General features: G+C 39.8%; 1 protein-coding gene across 1 annotated transcript in view; it reads left to right on the top strand.

The window, feature by feature from the left end:
* The window catches only part of MRPS28 (mitochondrial ribosomal protein S28), an 82142-nt gene that overhangs the window by 18023 nt on the left and 48432 nt on the right, over window positions 1-15687 (top strand). Inside the window, exon 2 of the mRNA XM_085053089.1 lies at window positions 156-337. Coding sequence (XP_084909215.1) covers window positions 156-337 — 182 coding nt within the window. The remainder of the gene's footprint in view (window positions 1-155; window positions 338-15687) is intronic.

The following is a 15687-nucleotide window of genomic DNA, read 5'->3' as shown; positions in this document are numbered from 1 at the left end:
CCTTAGAAATCTTGCTAAAAATGTGCTGAACATGTGAAATCTTTACTTGTTATTCAGTGCATGAAGCCTTTTTGTATGTTGAAAGTTTAATTTAGATCCTCCTTCAGATAGCATGTTTTGTGAAATATTTTTTCGTTTTTATTATTCATCTGTAGGTTCCTTCAGAGAAATCAGAATCATTTGCATCCATGTTGAGACGCTCACCTTTAATTCAGATGGGACCTGCCAAAGATAAAATTGCCATTGGTCAGATATTCCATGTTGTAGAAGATGATCTTTACATAGATTTTGGTGGCAAGTTTCACTGTGTGTGCAAAAGACCAGAAGTTGATGGAAAGTAAGTAATAAACCTATGGTAGGTAATTAATGTCTGTGAATAATGTCTTGAAATGCTTAGCTAAAGGGACTTGAACATCTTCTGGACTGACCTTGAATAGTTTGTTTGAATTCTGGGGTTTAAACTGTGGAAGTTATCATATTGTGCAGAGTGAAAACATGATCACAAACACATCTGCATAGCTCATCGCATCATTGTCTGGAATTCAGATTCCTTTGCACATTTGCATTATTGCTATTTATATCATTCCAATTTATGATGAGCAAAGCAAGTTACTGGGTGTTTAGTTACTGAAGAAAAGGGAAATAGTTGTCAAACATTTTTTATTAAAATACTTGGGAATTTTGTGGATGTGGAACTTCAGTCCCATGTAAGTAGTTTTCTTAGTCAGTAGCTGTCTCTTCGAGGTATAGATACATGAGGTGATACACTGGGGAGTTTACACATTATTTGTGATGATACTTTTCATAGCAGATGATCAGTGCTAATCTGGTCAAATATTCAGTATTCTAACAGGCGATTTTACATAAATTTTGGTGTCAAGTTTCAGTATGTCCTGAAGTATAACACCTATGGTGGAACTAGAACAGTTGTGCTGGGGAATACAGTATTTAGAGGGCTAAAAGATAAGAAAGCAATGAATTCTAGTGGAAATAGCATTTATAATCTTTCCAAACTGTCTTTACCACCTTATAATTATGTATTATTTGAAGATCTCTTGTCTTTTTAGTCTGTCTCCAGGTTGCTTTAACACTTATTTTTTAATACATAGGCAAAACATCATCTTTTTGAATTCATAGCATCAGAATATTTTAGTCCGTTTATTTTCTCTCTGTTTTCCCTAAGAGAGGAGGAGCATCTTTGTTAATCTGCAACATCACTGTTTCTGAAACATTAAATATGATTCCTGTAATAATCAGTTCTGAAATAGTTGATTTAACAAAAAGAGATTTAAAAGAAATAATCACGTTTGTGTGCAAGTCTGTGATAGTATTTTATCAGAGCATTTTTGTACTCAACTTTTTTTGACAGGTCTGTGACTTTCACAGCAAATGTGTTTTGATGTCCCAGGATGAACTGAGTCCTTTATGCCTGTCCCATTTGGTAGCAGGCAAAGACTGTCTTAGTGTTTTGGTGCTGCTGTAGTGATAAAGCCCTTGTTGCTGTTTGCATCTCTTGCTAATTCTAAATTGAGATAAGCTTTGTCTTTCCCAATCCCATTCTTGCATGCCTGAGGAGCATTTCTGTATTAGTCTCAGTCTGTGACCATTCATTTGGTTTTGGGGTAGAGTTCAGACTGAAGCTCCCTGTTCAGCTGCACCAGCCTTCTGCTAGGCCTGTTTGTTCTGTACATTGGGAAAGACCTTTGTGAAGCATTGAGGAGTTTGTTCTTAGAGATCTTTGATGTCTTCTGGGCACTTTTTCATGTCAGGACAGCTTCTCTACCCAGAATAACCCAAAGTCTACTGTCCTGAAGCCCAGATCTCTCTTCTGCCACTTTTTCACTTTCCTTCAGCATGTAAGCTCTCATTGGTGGTCTCTGCAGCTGAGACAGACATCAGCAACCATGTTCCCAAGCAGTTCTTGCCTGCCTGTTTGTAGCATGTCCAGCAGCAAACCTGTCCTTGGGCTGTCTGGCACCTCTGGTAAGAAAATGTCACTAGGGCATGCGCTCTGATTTCTCGCTCCCGTCTGTGTTTGTCTCTGCTTGAGCAGACATCAGGACATTTGAAATCCCCTGTGACAATCAAGGCCTGCAGTCATGAGGTGGCTTCAGGTTGGTTGAATGAAGCTTCATCCACTCCCTCTTCCTGATCACATTGCCCATAGCAGACATCCACCCTGATGCTGTCTCTGTTGGTCTCCTCTCCTATTTTGGCCCACAGCTCTGAACTGCCTCCTAGCATGGTTTATAGCAAGGCTCCATGCACTCATGGCCCTTCCTTGCTTCCAGAGCAGCCTCTTTACCTTGTCCCATGTTTGCTTGCATGGCTCTTTCCAGGTTTGGGGAGTGAGCAACCTTGTGCATTATCTTCAAATCCCTAAGTGTGATTAACTCACCTTGTGAAAGCTGAACCCACTGCTCAGTTTCCTTGTGTGGTGTTATTGTCTTATTTTGTCATGGTGCTCTGGCGTACTTAGATGGCAAGACAAACTGGGGGAAAGGAATGAAAGATGTCTTCCTTAAAAAGCTCACGGGCAAATGAGCATCTGTCCATTCATTGTCTGCTCTCATCATACTCCTAATGGTGTATGTCTTTCCTTGTGGTGCACATGCAGAGGTAGAGGGGAAGATGGTGCCCAGGGAAGCCCTTGTTTGGAGCAGGTGCTTTAGAGTCAGTTGTCCACTGAACGCTGGAAGCATAAGCCTGGGGCTGAGAAGATCTCGGCCAATTATATTTTTGGCTGCCTGGTATAATGATAAAAACAAGCAGATCCCTATAAAACTTGTTTCTAATTTCATTTCATTGCTTTTGAGTGGGAGTGGAGAGATGCAATTTAATAGCCTGGGCATTTTTAATTAAATAAAATTTGGAACTAAAGTTCCCAAAATAATAGAGACAGCATTTAGAACACTGAGGATGTACTAGTAGTGGAAATAGTAGTGTTGCTACTCTATATTTAATTGACTTAAAGCATTCATTTGAGATGTGGGTGACTGATTCAAATCCCTTTTCTCCTCAGTTCAGACCAGAAGCCTGAATTTGTTTCAGACTACTTAAGTGTTTAAATGCCATATGGACCTAATCCTCTAAATAAAAATAATTAAATAAGAAAGCAAATAATTTAAATAATTCTTTCCAACTTTTTCCAATTCATTGTGTTTCTGGAATTGGAATTTCTAAAATTTACCTGAATTCACAAAAAATTGCAGTTCCAAGCAGGCTTGTGTTATTTATGTAATTAGGTATCTCCTGAGGACATGTGCTTTTTATATTTCCTCGGTCGTTTGGCTTTTTTCTCACTAGAACTCAACTATTTTTATGATATTACAATACAGTTTTCTTTTTCTTATATGATGCCCTGTGTTCTTTGAAAATGCTACAGTTTACTTGAAAAGAAACAAAAGGTTCTTGTCTGTAAAACTTGTTCTCCTAAACTGCTCAGTGGTGTTCCTAACAGGTGTGATTTCTTGGAATGTCCAAGTGAAAGACCCTGTGGTGCCACCACCATGTGGCCATAAGAAAGGATTTCATCTTAAAGACTGTTGGGTAAAAAAGCAACTGTGCAAAAAGGTGTCCCTCACTTGGAAAATTTGAAGTCGTTAAATAAATAAATTTTTCTCCGCAGTTGTACTAAAAGAAATTTCAGCTTTTAAAAAAATCAGAAACCCAAACCAAAATCCCAAACAAAACACCACAAACATTAAGTAAAAGAAACCTTAGAACAGTAACGCAAAATTTAAATTGAATAAACATTTGAAGAACCTGCTAGCTGTTTTTGTTTGGTTTTCATTGATTGTTTTCCCTTTTTTTTGAAATGTGTTTTATAGAATTGCAGAAAATACATGTCATTATCAGCATTGGTGGTATTGAGATTGGAAGAATGCATTGGCTTAGTTAGAGATCAAACATGTAATTGGTGAAATCTCACTGGGGTCAGGAAAAGATGTATTTGATTATAAATATCAACATCATTTTGTTATTTGGGATTTATTTACTGTGTCAGGAGTATTTGTTACCCTAATGATTTCAAGATCTCATGTAATATATGCTGTACTTATTAAATATATACTACAATTAGTGTTTCTTGGTACACATTGACTTAAATGCTTTATGGAATTTGGATTTTATGCCAACAGCACAGCAATTCTGTTAAATATCCAAAGTTTATACAAATGAGAAAGGCTCTGTAGTAAAGTAAGATTCCTTTTCAGCAATGGGAAGAAAGTGGTATATTTTTTTCTTTCTTTTAATATACAGAGGAATTGAAGTCCTAAAGAAGAAAGTGTCTGTCTTAGATCTCCAAATGAACAACAACTTAATCCACAAACAACAGCAAAAAGGTGCTGTTAAAACCTGCTTCTGTCATTATCAGATGGAATTCCTGAGAAGCAGAAAATAAGGGAAGGGGTTGTGCTGACACTGCCTATTGCATGGTCTGCACCTGTACTGTTAATGACCAATTCCCATCAAAAGCACAATGGCTTTCAGCAATTTTCTAAAATGTAGGATTGCAGGACCAGCTTCCAAAGAGGATTAAACTGCACCTCTCCATGCCAGTGTAATGAAGCTTTATTTTCAAAGACTGCTGTAACCCTCCAGCAACTCCAGTATTATCAGGCTGTAGGATCAGAAAGACACTTCCTTTATGCTTGAGTATGCAGCTGGTGCAGGGATTTCCAGTATATCCTGTGGCAATTTTACTTGACACCTTTTATACAGTGCATATTTGCCAAACTTAAATAGTAGAGAAGGGAAGAAATCATTTGATGCTGGTTTTGATTTAGAACATGACAACTTAATGAGTACCATAAAATATTACCTAATGCTGTTTCTGCAAATTGTATCAAAATATTTACTCTGTTTGAATGACTGCCAGGCTGAATTTTATTTAGGAAACATTTAAAATTCTTCTCTTTTTGTTCTATTTTTAAAATTTTTTATAGATAAGGTCATGATGGAATCCAATTTGAAATAATCTAGTTTTTTATAGTAGGTAATGTAAATAAGGCTGGTTGTTTTCTAGCACATTCATTTTACTAAGACAGTCTTAAAATTAAGTTGATAGTAATAGGGAAAACTGTTTAAAATATCTTAAAAGATTTTTAAAAAATCAATTTTTTAAAAAAAAGAAAAAGTGGTTCATGAAGGGAGATGCTCTTCATGGGAAAGGATTTCACTAAGACACTGTTTGGCTTAATTCCAGTTTGTGTATTAAACAGTCACCATGTGTTAAGCTGGAGGGTAAGTTTGGTGTTACCTACTCTGTTTTGATGCCATGTGAATATACTTTTTGAACAACGAGTGCATCTCAACCAGAATGAGCTGCCTCACACAAAGCACCCTGCTCTCAGTGTGTGGCAGAGACCCTTGAACAAGGGGACATGTGTCTGATTCACTCTTTGCTTGCTGAACCCGCTTTTCCCTGACTGTTGTATAAATAATGGTGCAATATTACTATGAAAAGGTTTAGATGCTGAAAACATAACTTTCTAACTCTTTCCTTTAAAATTATATAATGACCAAACAACTGGCAGAAGGCTGTACTGATTGGGAGACTCAGCATCAGGCTCCCATTGCCAAGGCCTTTGCTCTTTCTTTGCCAGGGGAATCACAGGCATCAGATTCATGTTTAACCTGGTGCCTGTGACTAACTGGGAGTAAGGTCTCCGAGTAGCAGCATGGACCACAATAGGGTACAGGTCTGGTGTTAGTGATGAGACTTAATAATACTTTCCTTAGAGTATGTATTTCTTCCTGTCCAGTACTGCTGCTGACTGGAGTGGTGCTAGTGTGCCAGCCTGGCACATTCTTTAGCTTACAAGCTTTGAATGTTGATGGAATTATTACTGCTAAAAAAGAAAAATAAAAAAAAGACAGTTAATATAATATATAAAGAAAACATATCTTGCTGCTGTAATGCTGATTTTAGTCATATCAGCATTACCAGTGGTTGTACCATGTTTGTTTTTACAGTGGTCTACTTCCTTTTTGCTGTCTATTGCCAGCAAAATAGCCCTTATCTGTACTATGTAATTCTCAACAGGAAAGAAGGAAGTTGCTAACCAGCAGTACAAGTGATATAATAAATGATGCTTTTGCAAGTACCATTTTCAGACTCATGCAGATGCAGAAAAAACAGGTCATATGTAAGAGACTGGCAACCTGTAGAAACTTAGTGATCTTTTAAAATTACTTGTGCATGTTGAAGTTACTGATAAAATGCACACAATGCTGGATTGGTGTGGGAAGCTGCTTTTTATTTCTGTGATGTTGTCTTGCTTAGAAAAGACCCAAGATCCACTGAGGAACATTTTTTTAACTCCCAGTTTTGGTATATGAGGGGAATGAACACAGAAATTATACTGACAGAATTTTCTCATTCTATTTATGTGTTCAAATTGTTGCTGTTAGCTCATTGGCATTAAATCAGTGGTTTCTTCCTTTCTCTGCCTCCCTTCTGTTTAGTTTTCATTCCCAATAGATCAGTCTTTTTCTTACAGGTCTGTCTAGTAGTATTCACACTGTAAAAAACTCTTATAAGAAGATTGAGAAAATGTCTAACTACTCTGTTGTGGTTTAGGAATGGCACTCTCCAGTTTAGTGCCCCTTTGCCCCAAGACTCTCTCGGACTAGATGCCACTTGCTTTCTCCCTTCACCACTTCCTGCTCCAGGAATAGAGTTGAGAAAAAGGTGGTAATTAAGGGTTAAGAACCATTTACTGGAAACAGCAGTGAGATAAGAAAATGAACAGTAACGGAAACGATATTAATAACAAATGTGTACAAAAGATGGTGATTTACGTACAAAAATGCTTGAGTACCCTGGATGACAACGTTTCCCCCCTCCTGCCACGATTTTTCTTGACCTGAAGCCACACTTTTCTTCCTGGAAGTGAGAATCCCCTATTTCCACTCCAGCAGTGACTGTAATCCCTTATTTCCACTATAACAGTGACGTGCTGTAGAATAACAACCTAGACATGATCACACTGCTCCAGGCTCTGCTCCCTCGCAGCTACTCTGAAAATTTTGTCCTGGCTGAAACCAGGACACACAGTCTTTTGTAAGACTTGTGTTTGTTCCCTTCCCTTCCCTTCCTTTCCCTTCCCTTCCCTTCCCTTCCCTTCCCTTCCCTTCCCTTCCCTTCCCTTCCCTTCCCTTCCCTTCCCTTCCCTTCCCTTCCCTTCCCTTCCCTTCCCTTCCCTTCCCTTCCCTTCCCTTCCCTTCCCTTCCCTTCCCTTCCCTTCCTCCTACTTTCCTTCTTCCTTCCTTCCTTCCTTCCTTCCTTCCTTTTTCTTCCTTTTCCTTCCTTCCTTCCTTCCTTCCCTTCCCTTCCTCTTCCTTCCCTTCCCTTCCCTTCCCTTCCCTTCCCTTCCCTTCCCTTCCCTTCCCTTCCCTATTTACTCCATTGGTAACTATTTATACCCCATCCAGGCTCATTCTCTGTATTCTTTTTTTCAATACTGATTGTTAATATGTATTTCCAATATAAATATAATGTCGTTACATTTCTAATTAATTACAATTTTATATTGTTACGTGTATTCAGTATCATGCAAGTTAATAAGTCTTTTTCAGCTTGCATAATATTGCTCAGCTTTTTACCAATATTTTACCACTGAATTGTTAGAATTGGCAGTTCTGTTGTGCTCTTTTAAGCAGTCACAATGTTTTAGAGGTGGCTGTATTGCAGCAGTATATGATATGTTTCTTCTACTAACATTTTTGGAAAATTTTTGAAATAATTTTTGCTCCTTTATGCATAATTATAGCAGAAATTACAAAACTTACTAAAATACCTGGTAATATAATCTTATTTAATCAGCATGACTACTTACCTGGTCTTTCACACAAAATCATTCTTTTGTCATCAGCTCTGTTTTTTTGGTTTTTTTTTTCTTTTTTGGTTGTTTAGTTTTTTCATTTGTTTGGAAAGTATTTCTGGCCTACCAAAAAAAAAGTAGTGACATAAGTAAGCAACTTGGGAGAATTTTTAAGTCTATATGACAGAGATTTCCTTACTGCCTATAATGTCAAATGGTGTATGTTTATCAGTGCCATGTTCCAGATATTTGTAATACTAAATAGCTATCTGAAATCAAAGCAGTCTTTGTACTTTTCTGCTCCTTCTTCACCCTCCTTAGCTTCCAAGTTGTTCTACCTATCAGGTAAGCGTCTTCTTATTGGAGGGAAAAGTTCCTCTGCATTTTGAAAGATGAACTTAAATTGTATTATAGTTTTTGAATTGTTAAATAATTATGACCTGCTCAAATTTGCTGAAGTATAAAATGTAGTGTGGGCACACACTTTCCTGAATGTCGTCCAGTTTGTATTTTTTATGGAAAACATAACCAGACAGCCGGTCTCCACACTGTGAAAACCAGTCTCTTTCTGTGATTAAAATTACGAGAATGTCATGTTGAAATCCTCTGAGGACCAAGGTGGTTTTCACTAGTCATCAGCAAACTTGGGTTTTGGCATTCTGGTCAGTCTTTGGTCTCCAACTATGCCCAAATACCAGGGAGAAATGGTAAGCAGGACTGATGATGTTGTCCTGTTCCCACATACCAACATTGCAACTTTAAAAGGAAGCCTTATTATTCATATTGAAGAGGACCACATTCAAGGAGGTGGCAGGAGCTGCCTTTTCTACAAAGCTTCCATATAGTGCAATTCACCATTGCTCCGAGCCCAAACAATGCACGTGGTGCCACTCTGTCTGCTGTCGAACAATTTCAGCTAGCTTTTTTTAAAACAGGCATGAAGAATAGCTGTGTGATTGCAAACTTGGTCTGTGTACTGGAGCAAATAACCTCTAACTTATTTATAGCAGCATGCATTTTGGAAATTATAGCATTTTTATCCCCTATGGACACAGCTTATTATTTGCTTGGTTACTTTACAATTGTGACTGTTTTTGCCACCCACTGTATATCATTCTTCAGTGGTTATTTTCAACCACAAATGGAGGTGTTGGCTTTGTGTGGTTCTGTAATACACAAGACAGTGCTTCCAAAGTTCCTGGAGCCCAAAGTCTATAAACATTTTTTTTTTTTTTGACAACACTGTTAGTGTTTCATCCCAGATAGGTACTTCAGAGTTTAGTTACTGTAATGGTACCATGGGACAGGTGTTGGTTTTCAATAGTACCACTAATCCATATTAATGAGGCACTCTGGGTAGCATTTGGTACAGAAAATACAACATAGACCTAGGATTATGGCCACAGCAGTGCACATGAGCCTGCTAATCAATTTTTCTCCTTAGGTTTTGCTTCTGTCATTAGTTTAAAGTAGCAGAGAGTTATGGGATCTGATGACCTTTGGAAGAAAAAGCCTGTCAAAACTGGTAGCATTTACTGATAAAGTTTTGCCAGTTCTGTTTTCCCAGGGCTTCATGATAAATGAGAGATGGAATATGCTGTGTAAAATGTCTTGGGAGAACAAAGCAGACCATAGGTGGCCTGGAGCTTTTTTGGCAGTGTCAAAGTCTGTAAATACTCTTTAAGCCACACTTTTTCTCATATGTGGACGTGCACACATACACGATAGAAAGAAAAAAGGCTTGGGAAACTTATTACTGCATTGGAAGGCTTGAGTGTTGTCTGTAGGAGATGAGTAGGTTAACTCTCTCTTTTCCCCTAATCCAGGTGCTAGCTGTCAAAAACTTCAGAAACTAGAATTATAAACTCATGACTTGACAGAAGAATTAAAATTGTTTTTAGTGCTTTGTTCTGAGATTTATGAGGATAAATTACTTGAATCTCTGTGTGCAGTGTATTAGGAAATTTTCTCCCTCACCTTTGAGAAAGCCTTGCTGTTGGCACACGATTTCACTTAAATACCTCTAGTAGAGTGTAATTAATTTCCTCTATAGCTAGACAAGGCTCAAAGAATCTCAGCCAGTCCAGATGCAGAAGGTTATGTATTTTATTGAAATCTCTTAAATGCTCCTCAACACGTTTCACTCATCAGTGACTCCGGGTGAAGTGGATGAGATAGGGTCATGCCAGTTACACAAGCATGTGGTACTTTTCAGGAGTACAGGGAACTGTACTTGACTAAACCACACAGCAAATTGCAGATGTTTCTGGCATAAAGTCTGGTCAGTTTGATCTGTACCTGTAACAGAGGAAAGGGTTAGATGAAAAAATAGTCCAGGTTATTGAAGCAGTATAACTGCTTTTATTAGGTTGGGTGTAACTGCACACTAAACCCTCCTGTCAGCATAATGAGTTGAGCTGCAGTGCTGTGCTGATGTGGCCTTTGATTTCAGTTTGGGAGCCAGGTTTGGCCTAAAGTAGCTCGTGGGCTCTGCATGGCAATCGTCTGGGAGGTGTAGACTTGCCCAAAGACAGAAGTGATTTAGTTTCTAGGTTGAGAAACTGAATTAATGATGTTTGGGACCAAATGTGAATTGTAAGTCTTCATATAATATAGATCTTACTCAGGAAAATTAATGCTATCATGTAACCATGGAGTGGTAATTATTCACCCCTCTGGAATGGTTTCAGTAAGTGAGTCTGAGAAGGGAATTAACACAGCTAGAAAACACTGCAGGTAAAATATATCAGCCTTGAGCTCTTAGAAGGCACGAGTCAGGCCTCCACAAATAATGATTTTAAAGTTGTTTTTGTTTTATGTCTTTCTGAGTTATTTAGTTTTTGGGTTCAGATAATTTTTTTTCAATTCAGCAGATTAGGAATGTTTAATTAAACCAACTTTTTTTTAAAAAGGCAGTTAATCTTCTTGTGTAACTGTCTAAATACAAGGACCAAGACACTGTGTATCAAAAAAAATTATAAAGTTGTTAATATTAACCAAGCTGGAGAAGTACAGAATTATTTCACTGATAATTCCTCTCAGTCTGCTATATAATACGAAGACTACTCAGGCTGGAGTCCAATAACTAGCCATGTACCCCAGGGGTCAATAATTAGTCCAGTTCTGTTTAACATCTTTATTTATGACCTCAGTGATGGGACGAGAATGTACCTTCAGCAAGTGTGCAGGGAGTACAAAACTTGGAGGAGTTGTTACACAGGGTTATTGTGCTGCCATCCAGAGTGACCTCAGTAGGCTGGAGAAGTGGTGTGATGGGAACCTCATCAAGTTCAACAAGAAAAGTGCAGAGTCCTTTCCATGGGAAGGTACAACACCAGGCACCAGGACATACTGGAGCCACCAGGATGCAAAGCAGCTTGCCAGGAAAGGCCCATGGGGTCCTGGTGGACTCCAAATTGAGCTTGAGGCAGCAATGGGCCTTTGTGGCAAAGAAGCTGAATAATGTTCTTGGTTGCATTAGACAAGCAGGTGGTAGGATGTGATCCCTCTCCACTCCTCAGCCCTGGTGAGGCCAGACCTGGAGTGCTGTGTCCAGTTTGGGGCTCCCCAGTTCAAGAGACAGTCCAGTGAAGGGCCCCTAAGATGCTGAAGGGACTGGAGCATCTCTCTAGTAAGGAAAGGCTGAGAGAGCTGGGACTGTTCAGCCTGGAGAAGAGAAGGCTCAGAGGGATTTCATCAAAGTGTAGAAATACCTGAAGTGAGAAGGCAAAGGGCACCTCTACAGGCTCATCAGTAGTGCCCAGTGACAGGGCATGGGGCAGTGGGCACACACTGATACACAGGAGGTTCCTTCTGAACATTAGGAAACAGCTTTTTACTGTGAGGGTGACTGAGCACTGGCACAGGTTACCCAGAGAGGTTGTGGAGTCTCTGTTCTTGGAGATACTTAAAAGCTGTCTCTGGCTATTGATGATTTATTTAGTCATGCCTTTTTATTTGAAGTCACCGGCTGGTACAGAGGGTTGGTTCACCAGAGGGAGGAGTGGGTGTTGACTGCAGCTTGGAACAGGCCCAAAAGACTGATAAAATTAATTCTGTTACTCCTACACACCAAACCCCTGACAGATGCTTTTCTTCCCTTGATGCTTTCTGTAGCTCCTTGTCAGCCTATTTAGATGCCATTATCCTACCAGGGCACAAAACCAGGCAAATTCCTACAAAGCAAGGTAAGGCTCTTAAGGCTTAGTGTTGCCAAACTATGTAGGGGATTCAGCTGCTTTGCTGCTACTATGCAGCACAACAATTCTGAATTAAAAAAACGCATGGTGTTCAGAGGCAAAAATAAGTAGCATTTTATTACATGTCTGTTATTTAAGACTAATTTATTCTCCTTTTCTGCTCACTAATATGCTAACAAAACCGACAGTACTTGCTGCCTCGCTTTTCACATGCACTTGTGTGGAGCTAGGACAGGAATAGCAAATGAGTATAGTTTTTGTATCCAATGTTTTGGAGCAAGAAGCAGAGACAATTGTACTGAAGCAACACTTAGGTTGTATGTAATTGCTCGTACGGAGTAAGGAGCATCTGATAACACTGTCCCTGCTGTTGTATTTGCTTGCCTGATTTTTCTTAAAGATAGATAGATAGAATGTTCAAGATACAATTTAAAATTCTAGGCAGGTATTGCTGTTGTGCTGGAAGAACTGCAGTGTAAGTAAAGACCCATATATTTACAAAGAGAAAAGGGGGGTTGGGAAAGTGTTCTAAGAGTATTCAGTAGCTGTTAAAACTTGCCTTAATAGATTTTGGAGTCTGTGTGTGGTCACTGCTGCCATGGCTCTGTCAGCATTTTAGGCATGATAGCAGCCAAGCAGGGATGCAGATGTCTTTTGCTTTGTGAACTTGCTGAACATAGCCATGATTTATGGACGCTGAAATGTGAAGTATGATGAGAACCAATCATGAAGCTTTTTTTTAATAAAAACCAACGCTTTTTTTCCTTCTGTGATAGCTGTCAAGAAAGGCAAATTCTCTATTTTCCTGTCTTAGCATTTTACAAAAATTTATTTTTTGCCTAAAGAACTTAAAATCCAGCCACCCAACTTGGGTGAGAAATAACAACAGCCCCCCAGTTCTTTAAATACTGAAGGGATTGTTCTGAAAAATACTGAAGCTGTATTTTGAATAATCTTCTTTGAGACTTGGCAGGCTCTGATCACATGGAAAAGTGCACATAATGTGGTCACACTGTGTGAGCATGTACCCACTTAACTGAGAAATTGAGATATGACTCTAAAGGCAGAGAAATAACTGTAGGGTACAAAAAAAATGCCAACCATTTATTCGTGTTTGGTGAGTTTTCATTAGTAGGGTAAGAAAAAAAAGGTTGAAGCAATTTTTCTTTGATTAATGATCTTATTAGAAGAAATGAAGGCTTGTGTACATGTCCTCTGAAACCTCTTGGTCTTTATTCTCAGAGTAGTTAGCAGGCCTTGCAAAGGCAGTGAGATCTTACTGAATGAGTTTCATGATTTGTATAAAACTATGTAAAGCATTTCTTTATAGAAATGCTCAACATGGCATGTTTAACCTGTCTGAAATCTTTTGGAAGTAATGGAGTGTAGTTTAAATATTAAAATTAAAAAAAAAAAAAACATAATCTACAACGTGAAGTCCCTATCAGAGTTTTCAGGTCTTTTCTGTACATCATAAGGAAATGCAGGTAGCATACAAGTTTAATTTATCTGCAATTTGTCCTCATTAACTTCAAGTATTAATGTAGAGATCCTAATCTCAGTGGTAATTGTAAGTTAATTGCTAGTCTGTCCTTCCACTTGGAGAGTTCAGTTACTTCTTTTCCCTTGACTTTATATATTTGAAGTAATCTCAAAGTGTTTTAATCTTTCAGATGGAGTAGTGCCTGTGCCACCTCGTTCATCTTTGGGTCTCTTGTGCCAGACCAGTCTATTACTACCTAAGTACTAGATTTTGTTCCCCCCGAAGCCTTTCAAGACTGTTCTTGGCAGCTGGGTTGACAGGGCTGCTGGAGACGAGACTGAAATGCTCTCTGCTTCATCCAGACACAGCTCAGTAAACAAGCTGTGATCCTCTGCTTGGCAGGAGGCAGAGCTGCTGCTGCTGCCAGCCTGGGAGGGGGATGCAGAGCAGCAGTGATGCATGGCAGCAAATACAATATCCTTTTCTGGGACTTTGACTTGAATCACACATTGCTGTAATGTGGAGGTTTGTGAAATACTTGCCTGCTTCTGCAAAATGTATTAAGGGTATGCTAAGCTTGGGCCTGGAGTACACACCAGTGGTACACTTAGCTAAAACTAAATTATAGTAAGTGAGTGGAAAAGAGTAATGTATGGCAAGAGTTGATTAGGCTAACTTGCTAAGCAGTGATTTAAGCTTAAAAAAATAAAAAAGAAGAAAGGATGTTTGAGGTGATTTGTCATAAATCATAGAATGGTTTGTGTTGGAAGGATCATTAAAGATCATCTAATTTCAACCTACCCACCCTGGGCAGGGACACCTTTTCCTAGACCCAGTTGCTGAGAGTCTCATCCAGCTGGGCCTTGAAAGGATGGGGTATATCTCTGGGGATGGGCATCCACAGCTTCTCTGGGTAACCTGGCCCATGATCTCACCATCCCGTCTTCATTTCCAAGATTTTCCTCTGGTCTCAGTCCAACAGGCACACATCCTTCTTGTGTTTTGGGCCTAAGAGCTGGGTGCAGTATTCCATGTGGGGGTCTCAAGGAGGGCAGAGTAGAGGGGCAGTATCCCTTGACCTGCTGGTCATACTGCTTTCGATGCAGCCCAGAGCACAGCTGGCTTTCTGGGTTGCAGGTGCACATTGCTGGATCATATTGAATGTCTTGTTCACCAATACTTCCTCCTCAGGGCTGCTCTCAATCCATTTTCTGCCCAGCCTGTACTTGTGATTGGAATTGCCCTGACCCATGTGTAGGACTTTGGACTTGGCCTTGTTGGCCTTAGCGAGATTCACATGGGCTTATCTCTCAAGCCTGTCAAGGTCCCTCTGGATGACATCCCTTCCCTCCAGTGTGTCGACTTCATTGCACAGCTTGATGTCATTGGAAAACTTGCTGAGGGTGCATTTGGTCCCACTGCTTCTACCCTCTGTAAGCTTCCTTTTTGTGCTTGAGTTTGTTCAGGAGCTCCTTGATCTTCCACTTAGGCCTTCTGGTGTTTTTACCTAAATTCCTCCTAGTGATCTTGAGTATTAACCAGCTTTCTTGGGCTTTGCTTCCCTCCAGGGCTTTATCCCATGGTCCTTTCCAAGCAGATCCCTGAACAGGCCAAAGTCTTTTCTCCTGAAGTCCAGGATAGTGAGCTTGCTGTGTGCCCTTCCTGCTGCCCTAAGGCTCTTGAACTCCACTATTTCATGGTCACTGCAGCTCAGGCTGCCCTTGAGCTTCACATTCCCCACAAGCTCCTTATTGTTGGTGAGAACAAGGACCAGCACGGCACCTTGGGATCAACTGTGATTGTTTAGCCTGGAAAAGAGAAGGCTTCAGGGTGACTTAATCGCAGCCTTCCAGTACCTGAAGGGAACTTCCAGGAAAGTGGGGCAAGACTATTTACAAGAGCATGTAGTGAAAGGACAACAGGGAATATGTTCAAATTGAGAGAGAGTAGGTTTAGATAAGATATCAGGAAAAAAATCTGTATTGTGAAGGGGTAAGGCACTGAAGTGGTGAGGTACAACTGAGGTTACCCAGGAAAGTTGTGGATGTTCCATTCCTGGAAGTGTTCAAGGCCAGGTTGGATGTTCAAGGCCAGGCTCTGAGTAACCTGGTCTAGCTGAAGGTGTCCCTGCCCATGGCAGGGGGGTGGAACTAGATGATCCTTAAGGTTCCTTCCACCC

This window comes from Lichenostomus cassidix, chromosome 2 (genome assembly GCF_008360975.1).
Source record: "Lichenostomus cassidix isolate B80296 chromosome 2, HeHo_3.0, whole genome shotgun sequence".
Classification (NCBI taxonomy): Eukaryota; Metazoa; Chordata; class Aves; order Passeriformes; family Meliphagidae; genus Lichenostomus; species Lichenostomus cassidix.
The sequence above is the reverse complement of the archived record's forward strand: the minus strand, read 5'-3'. Positions and strand labels throughout refer to the sequence as shown.